The sequence below is a fragment of the Mobula birostris genome, chromosome 8, assembly GCF_030028105.1.
Source record: "Mobula birostris isolate sMobBir1 chromosome 8, sMobBir1.hap1, whole genome shotgun sequence".
Classification (NCBI taxonomy): Eukaryota; Metazoa; Chordata; class Chondrichthyes; order Myliobatiformes; family Myliobatidae; genus Mobula; species Mobula birostris.
This window is the reverse complement of record NC_092377.1, coordinates 68,152,200-68,174,844: the sequence shown is the minus strand read 5'-3', so window position 1 is coordinate 68,174,844 and position 22,645 is coordinate 68,152,200. Positions and strand designations below refer to the sequence as shown.

The 22,645-nt window shown below is 40.5% G+C and overlaps 1 protein-coding gene across 6 annotated transcripts in view; it reads left to right on the top strand.

Annotated features, from left to right (window-relative positions):
* The window catches only part of LOC140201367 (utrophin-like), a 524,122-nt gene that overhangs the window by 143,805 nt on the left and 357,672 nt on the right, over window positions 1–22,645 (top strand). For all 6 annotated transcript variants that reach the window (XM_072265376.1, XM_072265377.1, XM_072265374.1 and 3 more), the window contains 6 exons: window positions 147–356; window positions 6,055–6,168; window positions 14,203–14,358; window positions 14,842–15,012; window positions 17,281–17,463; window positions 18,708–18,842. In XM_072265376.1, coding sequence (XP_072121477.1) covers window positions 147–356; window positions 6,055–6,168; window positions 14,203–14,358; window positions 14,842–15,012; window positions 17,281–17,463; window positions 18,708–18,842 — 969 coding nt within the window. The remainder of the gene's footprint in view (window positions 1–146; window positions 357–6,054; window positions 6,169–14,202; window positions 14,359–14,841; window positions 15,013–17,280; window positions 17,464–18,707; window positions 18,843–22,645) is intronic.

The window sequence follows — 22,645 nt, the reverse complement described above, 5'->3', positions numbered from 1 at the left end:
GAGAATTAAAGTTAAATGCTGGGTAAGTACACTATTTATTCTGAAAAGTACATTGAAGATGTTGATAAATTCTCAAATAATTCAAGTTATTTTGACAAATGTTTTCTGTCTTGTTTTCTCACTCATGCGTTTCCTTTCTTCACCAGACTTTGCAGAATGAATTGAAAAACCATCAACCAGAAATGGACAGACTGGCTTCAGGGCTAGAAAAAAAGGACGAGCTAGTGACGACTGCTAAAAAGACCTACAATATGGAATTAGAGGCATTTCAAGTACGATGGCAAAAGCTAGTAGCAAAGCTTCAGAATGATAACCAGGTGCTGGAGGATGTGATATCAAAATTGCAGCAATTTAAGGTGAGTGAGACTCAAGAAAATGACAGATGCACATAGGTTTCTGAGTCCAGTTGGGGAAGGGAACACAATTAGGAATGGAGAGCAAATGCTAGCATGACAGTGTTGATAGACTGGCCTCAAATGAGAATTGGATCAAGCTCCAGAATACATGATCTAGGGTGATGCTTTATAATTCCTCGAGGGACTTGTTGCATTTTTGGAATGATATTTCTCAAATGATAGTCTGGTTATGTCCTTTTCTGCAGATTCACATGAAAAATCCTGTTTCATACAGGCTGCTGAAAAAGTGCAAGGAAATAGTGTGAATTTAAGAGGGATCAGGAGGAGATGCTGCATACTGGGCTGGGAGAATTAGAAATTGGTTGTGTGGTGGGCTATTGTTTTAGTGCAGCTTGCAGTGATTCCTTCATATTTTTCAGTGTAATTGGTGAATAATAAGTTAATGCAACTTTGGGCATTGTAATATTTTCCATTCTCATTATTGAAAGCAGCTAATGTTTTTTTAAAAATGTATTATAATTTTAAAAACGTTCTTAATCTTGAATTGTCAAAGAAAAACAAAACTGAATATTTTGGCATACAATTAAAATGACTTCGTGTGCTTTGAAATTTTAAGAGCTGAAATTCAACAAGATTAGTATTGGTCTCTGGTCTCTAATTGGTATTAGTATTGGTCTCTGGTGGTTACATGTAGTTATTAGACCGTTCTATCATTTGGGAGATGATATTTCTTAAAAAAAAAAAAATTGGTGTTCTGTCTCACATTGTGGAAAATAGTTGTGATTGTTAGAGTCAGTCATGCCAGCCCCAGGAGTTCCTCAGTGCAGTGTCCAAGGTAGCTATCTGCAATTGCTTCACGAATGATTTTCATCATCGGGTCTGAAATGAGGAAGTTCATTGACAATTGCACAATGTTCAATTTCATGCACAACTTCTCAGCAAATGAAACTGTCCACTCTTGTGCGCAGCAATCCCTTTGTAATACTTTGGCTTGTGCTGCTAGGTGGTAAAGGAAGTTCCAGATGCACGTGTTGGGAATTGACCATCTCCAATAGGTTGAAGTCCAACCATTAATGCATGACATTCATTCAAAGTAGCATCACCAAATTCCTTACCATCCGCTGATAGAAAGGTTGTGAGTGGTGGTAAAAATCTTCTGAGGTGTATATATTTCAATGCTAGGAGTATTGCGGGGAAGGCGGATGAGTTGAGGGTGTGGATTGACACGTGGAATTATGACGTTATAGCAATTAGTGAAACTTGGCTACAGGAGGGGCAGGACTGGCAGCTTAATATTCCAGGGTTCCGATGTTTCAGATGTGATCGAGGCAGAGGAATGAAAGGTGGGGGAGTAGCATTGCTTGTTAGGGAAAATATTACAGCAGTGCTCAGGCAGGACAGATTAGAGGGCTTGTCTACTGAGTCCTTATGGGTGGAACTGAGAAACAGGAAAGGTATGGTCACATTAGTGAGATTGTATTACAGACCACCCAATAGTCAACGAGACTTGGAAGAGCAAATCTGCAGAGAGATAGCAGGCAACTGCAGGAAACATAAAGTTGTGGTGGTAGGGGATTTTAATTTTCCATACATTGATTGGGACTCCCATACTGTTAGGGGTCTAGATGGTTTAGAGTTTGTAAAATGTGTTCAGGAAAGTTTTCTAAATCAATATATAGAGGGACCAACTAGAGGGGATGCAATATTGGTTCTCCTGTTAGGAAACGAGTTAGGACAAGTGACGGAAGTCTGTGTAAGGGAGCACTTTGGTTCCAGTGATCATAACACCATTAGTTTCAATTTGATCATGGACAAGGATAGATCTGGTCCTAGGGTTGAGGTTCTGAACTGGAAGAAGGTCAAATTTGAAGAAATGAGAAAGGATCTAAAAAGCATGGATTGGGACAGGTTGTTCTCTGGCAAAGACGTGATCGGTAGGTGGGAAGCCTTCAAAGGGGAAATTTTGAGAGTGCAGAGTTTGTATGTTCCTGTCAGGATTAAAGGCAAATTGAATAGGAATAATAAACCTTGGTTCTCAAGGGATATTGCAACTCTGATAAAGAAGAAGAGGGAGTTGTATGAAATGTATAGGAAACGGAGTAAATCAGGTGCTTGAGGAGTATAAGAAGTGCAAGAAAATACTTAAGAAAGTAATCAGGAGGGCTAAAAGAAGACATGAGGTTGCCTTGGCAATCAAAGTGAAGGATAATCCAAAGAGCTTTTACAGGTATATTAAGAGCAAAAGGATTGTAAGAGATAAAATTGGTCCTCTTGAAGATCAGAGTGGTCGGCTACGTGCGAAACCAAAGGAAATGGGGGAGATCATAAATAGGTTTTTTGCGTCTGTATTTACTAAGGAAATTGGCATGAAGTCTATGGAATTGAGGGAATCAAGTAGTGAGATCATGGAAACTGTATAGATTGAAAAGGAGGAGGTGCTTGCTGTCTTGAGGAAGATTAAAGTGGATAAATCCCCGGGACCTGACAGGGTGTTCCCTCGGACCTTGAAGGAGACTAGATTTGAAATTGCGGGGGCCCTAGCAGAAATATTTAAAATGTCGCTGTCTACGGGTGAGGTGCCGGAGGATTGGAGAGTGGCTCATGTTTTCCGTTGTTTAAAAAAGGATCGAAAAGTAATCCGGGAAATTATAGGCCGGTGAGTTTAACGTCGGTAGTAGGTAAGTTATTGGAGGGAGTACTAAGAGACAGAATCTACAAGCATTTGGATAGACAGGGACTTATTAGGGAGAGTCATCATGGCTTTGTGCGTGGTAGGTCATGTTTGACCAATCCATTGGAGCTTTTCGAGGAGGTTACCAGGAAAGTGGATGAAGGGAAGGCAGTGGATATTGTCTACATGGATTCCAGTAAGGCCTTTGACAAGGTCCCGCATGGGAGGTTAGTTAGGAAAATTCAGTCGCTAGGTATACATGGAGAGGTGGTAAATTGGATTAGACATTGGCCTGTGACTAGTGGTGTGCCACAGGGATCAGTGCTGGGTCCATTGTTACTTGTCATCTATATCAATGATCTGGATGATAATGTGGTAAATTGGATCAGCACATTTGCTGATGATACAAAGATTGGAGGTGTAGTAGACAGTGAGGAAGGTTTTCAGAGCCTGCAGAGGGACCTGGACCAGCTGGAAAAATGGGCTGAAAAATGGCAGATGGAGTTTAATACAGACAAGTGTGAGGTATTGCACGTTGGAAGGACAAACCAAGGTAGAACATACAGGGTTAATGGTAAGGCACTGAGGAGTGCAGTAGAACAGAGGAATCTGGGAATACAGATACAAAATTCCCTAAAAGTGGCGTCACAAGTAGATAGGGTCGTAAAGAGAGCTTTTGGTACATTGGCTTTTATTAATCAAAGTATTGAGTATAAGAGCTGGAATATTATGATGAGGTTGTATAAGGCATTGGTGAGGCCGAATCTGGAGTATTGTGTTCAGTTTTGGTCACCAAATTACAGGAAGGATATAAATAAGGTTGAAAGAGTACAGAGAAGGTTTACAAGGATGTTGCCAGGACTTGAGAAACTCAGTTACAGAGAAAAGTTGAATAGGTTAGGACTTTATTCCCTGGAGCGTAGAAGAATGAGGGGAGATTTGATAGAGGTATATAAAATTATGATGGGTATAGATAGAGTGAATGCAAGCAGGCTTTTTCCACTGAGGCAAGGGGAGAAAAAAACCAGAGGACATGGGTTAAGGGTGAGGGGGGCAAAGTTTAAAGGGAACATTGGAGGGGCTTCTTCACACAGAGAGTGGTGGGAGTATGGAATGAGCTGCCAGACGAGGTGGTAAATGCGGGTTCTTTTTTTAACATTTAAGAATGAATTGGACAGATACATGGATGGGAGGTGTATGGAGGGATATGGTCTGTGTGCAGGTCAGTGGGACTAGGCAGAAAATGGTTCGGCACAGCCAAGAAGGGCCAAAGGGCCTGTTTCTGTGCTGTAGTTTCTATGGTTCTATGGTTCATCAATGCTTTGGGAGTTTTCATCGACCAGTTGCTCATTGAAGCTATCCCGACGACCCCTTGGGACTCCTGCCACCGAGGAGGACATTGCAAGCTGTTAGAATTTATTAATCTATTGGATTCCTTTCATCATCATTGATCTTAAATTCATGATGACTTGTATCCCGGCCAAGCTATGTTTTCCAGGTGCCAACTTCACTGACTTCAACAGGCAACAGATCTCTTTCTTCTGTTTATGCTTCTTCTGAATTGACAGTGACTTTGTCTAAGCCAACCTTTTTTATGCCATGGACCAATACCATTAAGTAAGGGTCCGTGGACCCCAGATTGGGAACCCCTTTTGTGAGAGGCCTTCAAATCATTTTAACATAGAACACAGAAATCTACAGCACATTACAGGCTCTTCGGCCCACAGTGTTGTCCCGACCATGTAACCTACTCTAGAAACAGCCTAGAATTTCCCAAGCACATAGCCTCTATTTTTCTAAGCTCCATGTACCTATCTAAGAAGCTCTTAAAAGACCCTGTTGTATCTACTTCCACTGCCACCAGCAGTGCATTCCACGCACCCACCACTCTCTGTGTGGAAAAACTTACCCCTGACATCCCTTCCATACCTATTTACAAGCACCTTCAAACTATGCCCCCTCATGTTAGCCATTTCAGCCCCGGGAAAAAGCTGCTGGCTATCCCAAACTATCAATGCCCCTCATCATCATATACACCTCTATCAGGTCACCTCTCATCCTCCATCACTCCAAGGGGAAAAGGCCAAGTACACTCAACCTATTCTCATAAGGTACACCCTCCAATCCAGGCAACATACTTGTAAATTTCCTCTGCACTCTCTCTGTAGCATCCACGTCCTTGCTGTAGTGAGGTGACCAGAACTGAACACAGTACTCCCAAGTTGTTTTTTCTTTTTTTTTAAACCTCCCTGCTAGGATATTGGTTCCCCTTGGACTCAAGTGCAACCCGCCCTTTTTGTACAGGTCACATCTGCCCCAGAAGAGGTCTGAATTATCCAAAAATCTGTATCCCTGTCCTCTGCTCTAATCCTTCAGCCACGCATTTATCTTCCACCTCATTCTATTTCTATACTCACTGTTGTGCAGCACAGACAGCAATCCCGAGATTGCTGCCTTTGAGGTCCTGCTTCTCAGCTTCCTTTTTAACTCCCTGTATTCTGCTTTCAGGACCTCCACCCTCTTTCTACCTATGTCTTTGGTACCAATTTGTACTATGACCTCTGGCTGCTCACCCTCCCATTTCAGGATATTGTGGACACATTAAGAAACATCATGAACCCTGGCACCTGGGAGGCAAACTACCATCTTGTTTCTGTTTCGTGCCCACAGAATCAGGTATCTGTCCCCCCAACTATAGAGCCCATATTACCGCTGCCCTCCTCTTCTGTTCCCTAGCCTTCTGAGCCACAGGTGTTTTCAATAAGGCTCTCAAAAGTTAATTACCCTTAATCTTCAGGAGCAGGAGAAATCAGTGAGAATGAGGCAAAATAACATTTTGGGTGGTTATCTTGAAAAGTTATTTATATTTCCTTTGTTTCTGACCAAACTCCCTAGCAACCCTGTAGAAAAAAAGAGTGGAAATTACAAACGTTTGTATTTTTGCTGGAGCTTAAGTTACTTCCCTTTTCCTGCAGAGATTTGTTTGTATTTTTAATTCTTTGGAACATTTGCTTCCTTCTGATGCAGGAAAATTCAGATGCCCTGGAAAAGTGGATGGAGCATGTTGACACCTTCTTGTCCAGTGAGACTGCTGCATCAAGCAATCAGGCGGGACTTCATCAACAGTTGGAAAAGTGCAAGGTGGGAACAAATCTGGATCAGAGAGAAGAACATTGTCGATAATGTACTTGGGATACAAGGTGGAAACAGGCAATGTTGAAATACTACGGTGGTGTTAAAAAGTTTGTGAACCCTGTAGAATTTTCCCTATTTCTGCATGAATATGACCTAAAATGTGATCAGAATTTCATGTGTCCTAAAATCAGATAAAGGGAACCCAACTAAGTGAATAACACAAAAAAGATTATACTTGTTCATTGATTTATTGAGAAAAATGATCCAATATTACATGTATTTGTTGGAAAAAGTATGTAAACCTATGCTTTCAGTAACTGGTGTGACCCCCTTGGACGGTGATTACTTCAACCAAATGTTTCTGGTAACTGTTGATCAGTCCTGCACATTGGCTTGGAGGAATTTCAGGCCATTCCTCCTTACAAAACTGCTTGAACTCAGGAATGTTTCTGGGCTTCCTTGTATGAACTACTTGTTTCAGGTCCTTCCACAACATCTCTATAGGATTAAAGTTAGGCCCTTGACTCAGCCATTACAAAACATGAATTTTATCTTTTTTTAAACCATTCTGTTGTCAATTTACTCTTGTCTTTCAGATCATTGTCTTGTTGCATTATCCAACTTCTGTTAAGTTCAGGTGGTGCACTGCTACCCTGACATTCTTCTGTAAAATGCCTTGATGAAATTTTGAATTCATTGTTCCCTCAATGATTGCAAGTTGTTCCATCCATGAGGCAGCAAAGCAGCCCCAAAGCCATGATGCTCCTTCCACCATGCTTCACAGTTGGGATGAGGTTGAGGTTTTGGTGTTGGTGTGCAGTGCCCTTTTTCCTCCAAACATTTTTTTTGTGGGCAGAGCATTGGTTTCCTTTGTGGTGTCCTTCCATTGAACACCATTCTTGTTCATTGTTTTTCTTAGTGTGGACACATGAACAGAAATTTTAGCAAGTCCTTTTCAATCGTTTTATTAGTTTCATAATAATAAACATAGCATAGTATTGATACAAAGTTATTGGGAATACATTGTTGTAATTGACATAGTTAAATATAAGCCCAGTTGACACTTAAATGTTAAAACTCCCAATCATACAGGATACAGATGAACAATATAAAACAAAGAAAAATATCTTTAAAAAATCATGAAAAAGGGGAAAGAATATAACCCCCCACCAAAAAAAAGACTAACCTAAGCAGTGTTAATCAACTAAACTTAAAAAAAAACATGGGCTGTTATGTAACATCATAAAAAAAAAGGAACCATTAGAGTCGACGGCTCTGTTCCTCTCAACAAATATTACAAAGAAATAGAATAAGTTTGGAAAAGGTCAAATTACATCATATGAAAATGTTGAATAAATGGCCTCCAATTTTTTCAAATTCAATAGAGGGATCATAAACAACAATTCTAATTTTTTTCCAAATTTAAACACAGCATAGTTTGAGAGAATCAATGAAATGTGGTAGGAGGATTAATCTCTTTCCAATTCAGCAAAATGGATCTTCTAACCATTAATGTAAGGAATGCAATCATCCGACGAGCTGAAGAAGTTAAATGACTTGATTCTATCATTGGTAACCCAAAAATGGCAGTAATTGGGCGAGGTTGTAAATCAATATTCAAAACAGTTGAGATAATATCAAAAATATCTTTCCAATATTTTTTCAACAAACGACATGACCAAAACATATGAGTTAAAGAAGCTATCTCGGAGTGACCTCTATCACATGTAGAATTTATGTAAGAATAATAACGAGATAATTTATCTTTAGACATATGAGCCCTATGGACTACTTTAAGCTGTATCAACGCATGTTTAGCACATATAGAGGATGAATTAACTAATCGAAGAATTTTTTCCCATTTTTCAATCGGTACAATAACCTTAAGTTCTCTTTCCCAATCATTCTTAATTTTGTTAGATACGTCAGGACATACTTTCATAATTTTAGCAAGTTCTAGAGATTTCTGCCGGTCTTTTGCTGTTAACCTTGGTTCTTTTTGACCTTCAGCATTGCACGTTGTGCTCATGGTGTGATCTTTGCAGGATGCCCACTCCAATCGAGAGTAGCAACAGTACTGAGTTTCCTCTATTTGTAGACAGTTTTTGTTACTGTGGACTGATGAATTCTCAGGTCTTTAAAATGCTTTTGTAGCCTTTTCCAGCTTCATGCATCTCTAAAATTCTTCTAAGATCCTCTGAAAGTTGTTTTGATCAAGGCATGGTGCACATAACATACCTTTCTTGTTAAGAACAGACTCTGTCAATGACTGACTTTGTGTGTCTTTTATATTGGGCAGGGCACCTCCATAACCCACACCTCCAATCTCATCTCATTGCTTGGAACACCCAACTCCAAATAACTTTTGTAGAAGGCATTACCCAGAGGTTCACATACCTTTTCTAACAAATACATGTAATATGGATATTTTTTCTCAATAAATAAATGAACAGGTATAATGTTATGGGGTTAATTATTTAATTGGGCTCTCTTTATCTTGTCTTAGGATGTGTGAAGATATGATCACATTTTAGGTCGTATTTTTGCAAAAAGAGAGGAAATTCCACTTGGTTCACAAGCTTTCTTGCACCACTGTAAGTCAGTGATAACTCCACACAGAATCCTGCTGTCTTAATTCTAGTTGTGCAATTTTAAATTCAGGTTTTAATACTTCAGGTTAAATTAAAGGTTCATTAGTAGGGCTTTGCACAGACTTGCCATTGTTTCTAATTTTTTATATACATTCTAGAATTCATTAGCTTTTGAATGCAAAGTGAGGTTTCCTTGTCACATGAACTCCCAAATTATTCTTATACACAGTACCTACTGATAGCATAATCCTTAAATAAACAAAATACATCATGCTAAATCTAATTATCGTTGCATTCTATCTGTTTCCTTTGAACCTTTTCCCCTTTTCCATATGTTAATTTTTGAAACTTAGAAAAATTGATTTTAACTTCTCCTATTAACTTAGATTTTAGTCTTATCCTCTGTTTCTTCCTTAGCCCTTCAAAAAATTTGTCATTGAAAGTCTGAAAGACTTTACAGAAGGCAATAAACCACATCTCCAGCAATCTTTCCATTTATAATTCCTGCTGTTTCTCAAAGAATTTAGATTTGCAGAGTAGAATAGTTTCTTTTAAAACTTGTGCTTGCCAGTATCTTCTCGTCAGATTATAGTTGTAGTTTCACAGAAACTGGCCCCTTGGTTCATGGAGCTATGTCAGACATTGAAACCTGTAGACTGATCCCGTTTTATTTTTCTCAGATTTCTATCAACTACCCTTGGGTTGTACCACTCCTCTACACAAGGAGAAATTAACGTTGGCTAGTTAACCTTCCAATTGACACACATTTGTGATCTGTGAGGTAACTGGAGCACTTCGATGAAATATGCACTGTTACGGAACTGTGTTTATTCCACACACAACATCAGAGGTCCTGATGGAATCAGGTCACTGGAGCTGCTGTGCAGCAGTTCTACTAACTGCACCATTGTGCCACATTACTGTGCCATAGTAAGTAAATACACTCCCTACCCCCCCCCCCCACATTAGATAGAAGCGCTGACTTGCAAATGATTTTGATTAGCTCCATCTCTCGTTTTGATAATCCAGCTGTAGTGACAACTCTCTACTCTTTGGGAGCTAATCTACTGTTAATATTTTCAATTTACTGGCATATCTATTCCTCATAATACCTCTCCTCCAGCTGATTGGTTTCTGCCCTGAAACTACTTGTTATAAAGGATTGCAATCTCATTGAAAGGAAATATTCCTGTCGCCCTGTTCTGTATGCCATTTCACCTATCTTAGTTTATTACTTTGTGAAGCCTAATCTGATGTTCATTTTAAACTCTTTTTCTCTTAATGATGTAACGTAATCTAAAGTCTCTGCCCACCCATATCTCGTGCGCACACACACCTGATTTTCATAAGGCCTAAGTGGACAGGGCACTGCCTTAATCTTTAGATGCCAACGACAGACTGCTTGAGGAAGGAATTATATTGATGCTTGAACCGTATGAAACTACTTGCATCATTTTTCTGAATGATACATTATAATTCATATGTTGTCCTGTTTTTCCTTTTTAAAAAATGTCTAAATATTCATACTTGGTTTCAATTAAAGGTGGTTTATTCTGTAATCCATTCACCTAGACTCAACAAATGCCTAGTACGTAGAATTCATTGGACAGTACAGGCCCTTCATCCCACCATCTTATGTCAAACTAATTAAATGAATCATTAAATGTTTATTTAAACTTATTCCTTCTGCCTTCACAAGGTCTGTATCCCTCCATTCTCTGCAAATTGATGCACGTATCTCAGAGGCTCCTAAATGCTTACATAGTATTTGCCTCCACCTCTACCCCTGGTTACACGTTCTGAACACCCACCAGTCTCTGTGCACTTAAAAAAAAAATAATCAAAAACTGCCCTACACATACCCTTTGAATTTATGCCCTCTCAGTTTAAATGTATGACATTTCAACTCTGGGTGGAGTGGTGGTTTGGTTGAAATAACAATGAAGTAATATTGGTTGTCCATCTGTGCCTCTCTATCAGGTCTCCCCTCAGCTTCCATAGCTCTGAAGAAAACAACCCAAGTTTGTCCAACCTCTTGTATAACACATGCCTTCTTATCCAGGCAGCATATTTGGATCAATGCTGTTAAGGATCCTGCCATTAATAATCTAATCTAATCTAATTAATAGTATATTTCCCTTCACATTTGTTCCTCCAAAGTTCAACACTTCATACCTAGCTGGATTAAACTCCATCTGCCCTTTCTCTGCCCATATTTCAAACAGTTGTATCCTTCGGCTATCTTCTGCACTATCCAGAATACTACCAATCTTTGTATTGTCTATGCACTGAAACACCCACCCATCCAAGTCAATGATATATGTCAGAAAAAACTAAGATGCCAGTTTGGATCCCTACATAACACTAGTTTTAGACCTCTAGCCAAAATAAATTTCTTCGTCTTCTCTGAGCAAGCCAATACAAGTGGCTAAATCACCATAGATCCCATACATCTTAATCTTCTGGATGGGTCTGCTATGTGAGATGTAGTCAAGCACTCAGTTCAGTTTATCCTAGGAGTATATTTTATTCGTGCAATGCCTGAAGTGATATAAATAACCTTGGAGTTAGTGTTTTACAGTATGATATCCCACCCACTTTGAAGGAATCCAAATGAGGTTTAATCTGATTGGCCTACTGTACCCCGTGAAATTTGTTGGTTTGCAGCAACAGTACTTTGCAATACATAAAAATAAAGAACTATAAATTACATTTAGTACTGTGGATTCTGGTTAATTGGAACACATTGGAACCGGTACATTTCAGCCCAATTAAGTGACTGTCCCAATTAGCTGAAGTTTTATGGAAATAGTTAAGAAGGTATAAAAAAGACAAACTGCTATTTAACTGAGTAACAAATTATTTACTAATGAAATACAGAACAAATTAGAAAATGACCAATGCTACTACAATACTATAAAATTGTTCTAGTTCTTCATAGTTATCGACGGAGGACGTCATCCAGTGTACGTTGCCATGTTCTTTTGATCGACTGTAAAAGAACAAAATAAGTGCAGATAATTGACTGCTTTCATACAATGCTTTTGATGATTGTATTCTCCAAATCTTCATTTTCATTGTAATATTCAAGATGATTGTCGATACCTTCAAATTCTTCATAGTTCCTAACTTGTTGGAAGTAGTGAAATAGTTTCATTTTCACTCCTTGCGGTTTCTGGCATCTCCAGCCTGAATGCTTGAAACTGTAGTGAGCAAAAGAATTCTGAATTGTCTTACTGTCTATTTCTCACAAATTATTTGTGAAAAAAATCTTTGCTTTCCGAACACAAACACATGCAACTATTTAGAAGTTGTTTGCTCTAAGCACAGAGTAGTGTTGAATGGCCATATGTGCACATGACTGACACAGGCTAGAAACTGTTTACCAGCAGTCTCTTGTCCAAATTAAGCAGCATTGAGGCCTCAGTTGGTTAGGGTTGACCAAGAATGCTGCGTTCTGGCTGACTACATTCAATACAAAAGCAATTATGCAAGCCAGGGCAGTACGATACGGAGAGCAAGCTGTTGTGCATGCAGCAGGCTCCTTCTCTCCACAGTGCTGATGATTCCAAAGGGATGGCAGAGACTGATAGATTTTGACACCAGCAGTACTACAGTAGTTGCCAGTCAGTTTTGAACTCTGTAGGATTGCCTTAGGGACTCCAGCTCCAGATTTTTCCTCAGGATTTACTTTCGAAGCCTGCCTCATGAGTGGGTGTAGCGCAAGGCAGTGGAGGTTTGATATCAGTTTTTTTCCAACCTTGGCTGACGAGCCCTATCTGCTCAACGCAAATCGTTTTAAGGTGCATGAGCCCACCTTTGCCCCTTCTCCTGCCAGTAGAAACGGTTCTGCCTTAGTAGCTAAACCACACGTGAAAGGTAAGAGCTGGACTTGGTTGTCAGAGGATAGTTGAGATGCATGCTATTGGGAGTATTTAAAAGGTACTGGTGGGGTTTGTGGAGCTTATCCCCACTAACCCCACCACCCAGCTATGATAAACTTTAGGAACCAATAAGCAGCATTGTCTCTCAAATAAATGAAGGAAACCTGGCTATTTTCCTGATGAATTTTTGTTCTTTAAGAGTTGTTCCAAATAAACAGCCGCCCCAATTATGCAGGGGAGGCAAGTACTCATGATGGAGCTGGCTGAGTGTACAGCTTTGTAGCTTTTTCTGATCTTGTGCAATGGCCTCTCCATACCAGATGGTGATGCAACCCAGTTAGAATGCTTTCCAGAATATATCTGCAGAAATTTGTGAGAGTCTTTGGTGACATTCCTAGACTCCTCAAACTCCAAGTGAAATATAGTTGCTGTTGTGCTTTCTTTGTAATTGTTTAAATATGTTTGGCCCAGAATCTTCAGAGATGCTGATATCCAGGAACTTGAAACTGCTCACCCTTTCCAGTGCTGATACCTCGATGAGGACTGGTGTCTTGTCCCTCAACTTTTCCTTCCTTAAGTCCACAGTGAATTCCTTCGTCTTTGTGGAATTCACTCAATTTAACAGCGTGAATACCATACTCAGTGACAGTTTGTTGTTGTGACACCACTCAATCAGCTGATCTATTGTGCACCTGTGCGCCTTCCTAATCACCATCTGAAATTCTGCCAAAAATAGTTGTGCACTTGGCAAATTTATAGATGGCATTTGAGCTGTGCCTAGTTGCAATCATGGGTGTAGAGAGAGTTGAGTAGTGGGCTAAGCGTTATATCCTTGAGGTTCGCCAGCGTTGATCCTCAGCGAGGAGGAGATGTTATTTCCATCCGTGCTGACTGTGATCTCCCAGTGAGGCACTCAAGGATCCAGTTGCAGAGGGAGGTACAGAGGCCCAGGCACATTGATTAGTGCTGAAGGTATGATGATGTGGAACACTGAGCTGTGATCAATAAACCACAGTCTGATGTAGGTATTGCTATTGTCCAGGTGATCCAAAGCCAAGTGGAGAGCCAGTAAGATGGCATCCACTGTAGACATATTGTGGCGAGAGGCAAATTGCAGTGGGTCCAGGTCATTAATTAGGCAGGAGTTGATTTTGGATATGACCAACTTCTCAAAGGCTTTCATGACAGTAGACGTGAATGCATCTTCACAATGGTCGTTAAGTCCATTCACACTGCTCTTCTTGGTCACTGGTACGATTGTCACCGCTTTGAAGCACGTGGATCCTCCAGCTGTAGCAGTGAAAGATTGAAGGTGTCCTTGAACACTCCCCTCAGTTGGTTGGTTTGGTTTTCAGTACCTTCCCAGGTACACCACCAGGGCTTGATACCTTGTGAGAGTTCACCCTCCTGAAAGATGTTCTGACGGTGGCCTCTGCCACTGAGGCAAAGATCACAGGGTCACCAGATGCTGCAGGGGTTCGCAAGGTGTAGTTTTGTTCTCCCTTTCAAAGGAAGAGTTTAATTGCTCATTTTATTTTTGTGATGTTCTCTTTCTACGTGTACAGGCATTTGTGGATGAAATTCCAAACATTCAGTCCAATTTGACATCAATGAATGAAATTCAGGAGTCACTGAAAAAGCTGCCAGTCCCAGCCATCGCTAATTCTGTGGCAACTCGCATGACAGACTATCAGACACGATGGAACAGAGTGAAGAACCAGGTATGGAGTAGAGTTCCCAAGTTCAGTTACTTTATAGTTTTGCAGCATTTCATAAATTGTTGATGATGGAAACTTTTGGTTAAAGAAAAAAAAACAATGAAGTGGAGATCTGCTTTGGAATACAGCTATTTCTCTACTTAGGAAAAGATCGTGCTGTTGACAATGTTTTGTAAAATGAAGTTTTGTAAACTGATTTTTTTTTTTTTTTTTTTTTTTTTTTGAAGTTGTTCAGCCTCTTGCAGGTACAAATGAAACTTAATCTGTCCAAAGTTAAACATATCACTTACCTTCTGTGTACAAGTGCTGTTTGTGGGTTAAATGTTAGATTTCAGACTATGATTTTAATCTTTGTAAACAATAATTTTGAAAGTGGCAAGCTTAATATTGACCTGGCATAATTATAATCCACTTTGTCAGTTTCTTAATGTTATAAGCCCAGCCCTGTGTGTATCAAAAAATGTCTTTTAATATTTCTCTTTACAGATTATTTCTCAACAACTGAGATTGTCTGAGGGCCAAACAAAGACAATGAATTTAAGGAAAGATCTTGTGGAGATGCGTGAGTGGATAACACAGGCAGAAGAGGATTATTTAGAGAGGGACTTTGAATACAAGTCACCGGGGGAATTGGAGATTGCCTTGGAGGAAATAAAGGTAGCATGTATTCAAAAAATACTGAGATGTGAGCAAAAATATCCAAGTGGAATTTTCTGGAATGCTATTGCTTCAGAGCAGATTTAATTCAGATAGGATGCGAAGAAGTTTAGACACACAAAGTCTTAATTCCAAACAGAGTTTTGGAAGCTGTATGTTTGCCTTGGAGAAGACAGGGTTCTTTTTTGAAATTCATGGTGTTGCAGGGTGATACTAAGAGTTGCAATCTGCAGGGGAAAAGGGAAGTAAATTTGGAAAGGATGTGTCAGCGTGCTGATTAATGATCTTCATCACTGTGATCCAGGAGTAAAATGAGGCCCTGAACAGCAGGTTAAACATCTCCTTCTGGCTTTTGAAAGGCCTCCAAAGGTGATTTGTAATGTCTGAATTTCGTCTTTGGGAACTACCTGTATGAATTGTGCCAATGGTCACAATGTGCCTTAAATTAGGATCTTGGTCAGAGAGATCAAAATCGGCCAAATTTGAGTATGTGAAAAATGGGGCATAGCTGTGGATGTGCCTCGGGGAAGTATCCACATTGACACAAGATCAAAAATGTAGTGGTTCATTTAGGATTGAGGACTGAACTGTCTTAACAAGACTTCGGTTAAAAGAATCACTTGAATCTGCTTCCAGCAAGATCTGAATAATAATCAGGATTAGACTGATGAGTAGCTTGAGTACACAGTACAACCAATTGACAATCTGCAACGTGCATGTCTTAATCACATCCTCTTGACATTTAGCAGCATTACAATTGCTAAGTCACTCATTATCAACATCCTGTGGCCATCAGTGCCTCGAAGTACGATGCTCTGGTTAAGGTGGCACAAGAGTGCAGTTCCAGTGCACGGGGTTCAATCTTTATTTTTATTTATCGAGATACAGTGCAGAATAAGCCCTTTGCACCACGCTGCCCAGCCTAATTACAGGACAAGTAACAATGACCAGTTAACTTACCAACAGTTATGTCTTTCAAATGTGGGAGGAAACCGGAGCACCCAGAGGAAACCCACATTAGTCATGGGGAGAACATGGAAACTCCTTACAGGGGATGGTGGGAATTGAACCCGTGTCTGTACTGTAAAGCATTGTGCTAAGCACTGTGGAACAGTACTGTGCCTTTAACTTTGGTGCCATTTGTGTGGCTTGTCACATTTTCTTGGTAACCCTTTGGGTACCTGAAGGTTCTCAGGTTTTCTCCTGTGTTCCACAGATGTCCGAGTTGATAGTTAGGTTGCCCCCAAATTACCCCCTAGTTCAAGTGAGTGCCTGGAATACTGGGAGGGTTGACTGTCATGTATCTATTGGTTATGGAAATGAGAGCGTGAGATTGATGAGGTTTCTTAGGGAGATGATGCAGACTTGATGGGCCGAGTGACTGTCACCAAAAGTGTAAGGAAATACGACTACATGCATGCAAAATGTGACAACACATCAGAGGTTGAAGATTCCATGCTGAGTGATTATCTTTTGCTTTCCTGAAAACTTCTTCAGTTGTATAACCTCTTGACAGATGTATCAAAGAGCATTGACTATTTTATTGACCACAGCTCCAACAAGACCTGAGCATAAACCACTGAGAATTAAACAGTCTGCTTGAATTCACTCTATCCATTGCCTTGTGTAAGAGAAGGGAATGGGCCATTTGACCCCTCATTATTTTGTAAGATGTGGCTATTATAATCTTGGCCTCAGCCCCACTTCCCACAGCCATTGATTCCATGTTTGACTAAAAATCTGTCAGTTTTGGCCTTGAATACATAAAATGATTAAATCCCCACATCTGAGGTGGAGAATTTCAATGTGCCTTGGCTGTCATAAGAAATTATTTTTCATCACCTTTTGTTAGGAACTTGTCCCCAGATTCAATCTCGGGTGGAAATATCATCAATCTCATCAAGCCTTTTCAAAAGATTAACTCTCATTCTCCTAAATTTTATTTAATTTAGTATTTCCTCAAAAGGCAATCCCTTCACTCCTGGAGTCAATTAGGTGAACCTTTTTGGAACTGCCTCCAATGCACAAACATTCCCTTTTAAATGAGGAAATGATAACTATGTAGACTCAAGGTGTCATCTCACAACATCTCATGCAATTGTAGTAAGACTTATCTGTTTACTTGGACTAGATTGAGAAGATCTTTGATCAGAATTTCGTGATTCTGTCATAGAATGCTAATAATAAATTATTTCCGTGATCACTGTTCATATGCTTAGGTTGAGGCTGTCGAAACTTGGTCATTGATAAAGTTCTTTGCTTTTGCAGCGAGCAAAGGAAGAGGTGCTGCAGAAGGAAGTAAGAGTTAAGATACTGAAAGATAACATAAACACCATAATTAAGAAAATGCCACCTGCTGATCAGCAATTGATGAATAGTGACCTTCATGATGTTTTGGAGAACTACAAGAGGCTTTGTGATCGGATTGAAAGAAAATACTTGACTTTAAAGGTAAAGAATAGTCAGACATGACTAATCATTGTTAACAGCTGACAAGGCAGCATGGGATGTTTCAGCTGTTTCACTTCCCTATACTCACTCTATCCTACCCAGTTCTAACCTTGCAACACTGTTCACTAAGGACTATCCTCGTTATAGTCATCAAAGAAGTCAGCGAGGCTGGTGATTCTGTTGTTTGGGGCCCTGACCATTTCCTTGCAGAGACTACCATTTAGCTGTCAGATTCCTTCTCATTGCTCCTTCTGGATCATGACCCCACTATCAGGCTATTGTTTTCACAGTCACTGACCTAATTTCCTGAGGAGGTCTTCCTTTCATAGTCTCCGGCCTAGACTCTGAAACTTACACAATCCACTTCTACTCTTCTTTAGTATCTACAAACAGGATTGCAGGCACAGCAACACACATCAAAGTTGCTGGTGAGCGCAGCGGGCCAGGCAGCATTTCTAGGAAGAGGTACAGTCGACGTTTCGGGCCGAGACCCTTCGTCAGGACGCTTTGTTTCAACCTGTCCTTGCCCCATTCAACTCAGTTTATTAAAACCATGACTCAATTCTTTCTCCCCTGCTCCATTCCCTTCCCATTTGTATATGTGACATGTCTTAAGCTCTCCATAAGACAAAGGAGAATAATTAGACTTTTCGGCTCATCGAATCTGTTCCACCATTTGTTGAACTGAGGCCTTTTAGGTTCCCCTACACTAGCACATTTTCATAGCAAAACATGTTATACCTTGAGCAACTTCTTGCTTGATTCCAATCATTTTTTCCATATCGAATTTTATTGATGGAAACTCGTGGGTTCAAACTATACTTGTCTTTTAGTGGAACATTTGGAACAGTCATTGTTTCAATCTTACTCAGTCTCTCCCTTAACTCTTTATCTAGTGCCTTGATGAGTGTGTCGTGCTGCCTTTACACTTGAATAGATTTCAAACATTTCATTGTTTTTACTGCTTTTCATATCATCTTTCTCTGACTCCACCCTTCCCATTGTCCAAAGACATGTTGGCTTAGAGTATTTCATTGTAGTTATGTCATAATTCAACTTTGTAAACTCCCATCAGATTCAGTTTTCACCAGGTTTCTCCTCTTCCTCTTGGATGACCTTTGTCTGTCTGCACCAGCTCACTACACCCTGGTGGACAGGATACCAAGATACCCAACAATGTTGACACCTGAATGGATGCTTTGTTTTCCTCATCCAACTGTGACTATTTATTCCCTTTATCACAGGAGGTATGGTCTTGCTGGTGTGAGTTGCTTCATTACTTGGACTTGGAAAACAATTGGTTGAATAATCTGGAGGAGAAGTTGAAAACCGCAGAAAATGTTTCAGACAACACCAAAGCTGTTAATGAGGCCCTTGAGGTAATGAGTTTATTAACCATACTATTGCAGAGCTTGTAAGCAGAAGCATATGTTTTAAGTCAAATAGGTGATATTTCAAATTCCATTAGCGTTTGTCACATGGGTCATAATTCTGAAGTCAGTTGTGTGGAGGGTGGAGATATGTTTCTACCAAAAGAGGTATAAGGCACTCCTTCCCTCTGCTAGCCTGCAGGTCACCCTTGGGCAAGGTGTAGCACCTGCTTAGCCCCCAATCAGTGTCATGTGAACCCATGGGAGCAGATGGTGGATGGTGTATGAGCAGCTGGTACATGTCGCAAGTCCTGGCAATGCAACCCTGACACCAGGGTTGCATCTGGAAAATGGTTGGGGTTACCCGTCTTGTAAAGGCACTGCCCAGAAGAAGACATTGGTCAACCACCTCTGAAGAAAAATATGCCAAGAGCAATCAAGGTTAAGGCCATGATCATCCATGTCATAGGTTCGAAAGGACTGTAAAATTGCAAATATTACTTCAATGTTTCAGAAGGGAATGAGCAAAAGGCAGGAAATTATAGGCCAATTAGCAGATTTCAGTGGTTGGTAAGATTTGGAGTCCATTATTAAGAATGGAGGTTTTGGGTGGTTTAGGGCAAATGATAAAACAGGCCCAAGTCAGCCTAGATTCTTTTAGGGGAAATATTGCCTGACAGACCTGTCAGAATTCTTTGAGGAAATAACAGGCTGTATAGATAAAGGAGAGTCAGTGGATGTTGTGCATTTAAATTTTCAGAAGTCTTTGGCAAAGTGCTGCACAGGAGGCTGCTGAACAAGATAAGAACCCACAGTATTGCAGGAAGGATATTGGCATGGATAGAAGATTGGATGACTGGCAAGAGGCAAAGAATGGGAATAAAGGGACTTTTTCTGGTTGGCTGCTGGTGACTAGTGGTGTTCCATTGGGGTCGGTATTCGGTCTAGTACTTTCCACCTTGTGTTCAAGATCTGGATAATGGAATTGATGGTTGGTGGCCAAGCTGGTGGACGATACAAAGATAGGTGGAGGGGGAGTTAGTGTTGAGAAAGTAGGGATCCTGCAGAAGGACTAAGATGAGTAGAATGGGAAAAAAATCCAGTGTCAGGAAATGTAAGGTCATAGACTTTGATAGAAGAAATAACGGCTTGCACTATTTTCTTAATGGGGAGTGAATTCAGAAATTGGAGATTGAAAGGAACTTGGAAGTCCTACTGTAGGTTTCCTTCAAGGCTAACTTGCAGGTTGAGTGGGTAGTAAGGAATGTAAATTCAATGACAGCATACATTTCGAGTGCACTGGATTATCAAAGCAAAGGTGTAATGCTGAGGCTTTCAAGGTGTTGTTCAGACTATGTGGAGCATTTTTAGGCCCTGTACCTAAGAAAGGATGTGATGGCATTAGAGAACGTCCAGAGTAGATTTATGTGAATAATCCTGGGAATAAAAAGGGTTAATATGCGGAAGTGTTTTGTGGTTCTAGGCCTGGACTTGCTGTGGTTCAGAAATATGAGGGGGAATTTCATTGAAACCTATTGATTATTGAAAGGTCAATGTAGAGGGGATGTGGAGAGGATGCTCCCAACAGTGGGAGAGTTTAGTCCAAACAATATATTTCTATTTCTCAAGTACTAATGAAATATTAAATACACAACACTTCTCCCTGCTTAGCTATAGCTATAAACTCCAACTAAATATAGAATGCATCTCAACTAAATACACTGTGTACTATGTAATACAACTACTATATAGACATCCACACCATAGTAAGATTTAGATTGTCCCATTGAGGTCTAAACACCTAATCACTGTGGAGGTTTTCTTACCCCTTTGGGATGACATCTTCCCTGACTAGGGAGTCTCTCTGCTTTGCAGGAGAGACTTGTGACTGTGAAATGATCTCAGATTCTGGGGCCTCCTCCATGATGGTTGTAGGAGTTGACCCTGGGACTGCAGGAAGTGAATCTGACAGTTGTGGACACCTTTCTTTAACAATTGCCTCTGCTTTCCACAACTGATCGATCTGTCATCTCCAACTGATATCAGACACAATCTCCACTGTGTAGGGGAGTGGTCCCATTCTGTCCTTAATCTTTCCCTCACCAGGATTGCTTGTCCAGGAGTGAAACAACATTGAACAACTTGTTTGATTGGCTCTCAGTTTGCCTCAGTTGCTTGTCTTGCATGCTCTTTCTGAGATCGGGTTTGAGGAGATCCAAGTATGAACGCAGGGGACCACCCAGGAACTATGGAGTGTGCTGTATTGCGGTATGCAAGGAAGAAATTGGCAAGCTTCTGATTTAGTATCAGTGTAGTGTGTTCTGCAGACATTGCTCACAGCATATTCTTTAGACCCTGAACAAACTTTTTCACCAAGCCAATTGTAGCTGAGTGGTTCAAAGCAGATTTGATATGTCTTATTCCACTGGTTTTCAGGAATGACTGAAGCTGTTCTGTCACAAAATGTGGTTCATTTTTACTGACTAAGTGTTCTGGAACACCAGTCCTTGAGAAGAGGCTTTTCAATGAATCAACAGCGTGCAGTGGAGGTTATTGGGAATACTTCTGGCCACTTTGTAGCTGTATTCTCTGCTACCAAGAAATTTGCATTCATGAATAATTTGGCAAAGTCCTCACGAATCTTCTGCAGGCCATTCCCAGAGGCATTTTCTTGGCATCTTGTTGACATCCTGAACCATGCATGGCAAACTGCTTTATCTGCTAATACATCCCAGGCCACCAGATCAAGTTTTGAGCTAACACTTTCATTTTGACCATGTCTAGATGACGGGCATGTAGCTCCTCCAACACTTTAGCTCTCAGCTGGGATGGAATAACAACTCTCAATCCCCACATAAGACAACCCCCGTGAAGGGCAAGTTCATTCTGGCGCTGGTAGAAATGGAGAAACTTGAATTTCTGCTGCACATTCCATCCATTTTGGGTAGCCATGTAGACTTGAGACAGTGTGGGGTCTTTTCTGGTTTCTCTTTGGATCATTTTTGCTGTAATTGGGAGACTTTTGATTTGCATTAGGTGAATATGTTAAGAGGAATGTCCTTTTTTGTAAATTTTTCGGGCATTTCCTTTTCCAAGGATAAATGGTACAATCCATGATTAGTTGTCCTTTTGAATTCTATCTTGTAGCTGTGTTGTGATAATGCAAAGGCTATGGGGCATTCACTTCCATCCCTCATAACGTGTGACATAATTGCACCTATACCATAAAGTGAGGCATCACAGGCAAGCTTCACTGGATAATGTGGATCATAATGTGTGAGTATAGTGTGTGACCTCGCCATTCCTTTACGTTTTGGAAAGCCACCTCACGCTGCTTCGTCCATTGCCAATGGCATTCCTGATCTGTTGTAATGTGTTCAAGAGGTGGAGTACAATAGCCAGATTTGGCAGGAACCTGTTATACTAATTGACAAATCCTTAAACGGATCACAACTGTGACATGACCATTGACCTTGGGCATCCACCACTGCTTGTGTTTTCTCAGCACACTTGATTAAAATCTTGTGCGTTAGTGGTATGACCACAGTAAGTGATTCTTGGTTGAAAGAATTCACACTTGTTGCATCGTGCTCTGAGCCCATAATCGAATCTTTATAATACTGTCTAAAGAGTTTGGAGATGTTTTTTGTCGTCCTTACTGGTAACAGTGATATCATCCAGGTAACACTGAGTGCCTGGACAGCTGTGCGGCACCTGGTCCAGAGCTTTTTGCCAGAGTGCAGGTGCAGATGACACTCCAAAAATAAGCCTATTGTAGTGATAAAGCCCTTTGTGAGTGCTTATGGTGAGAA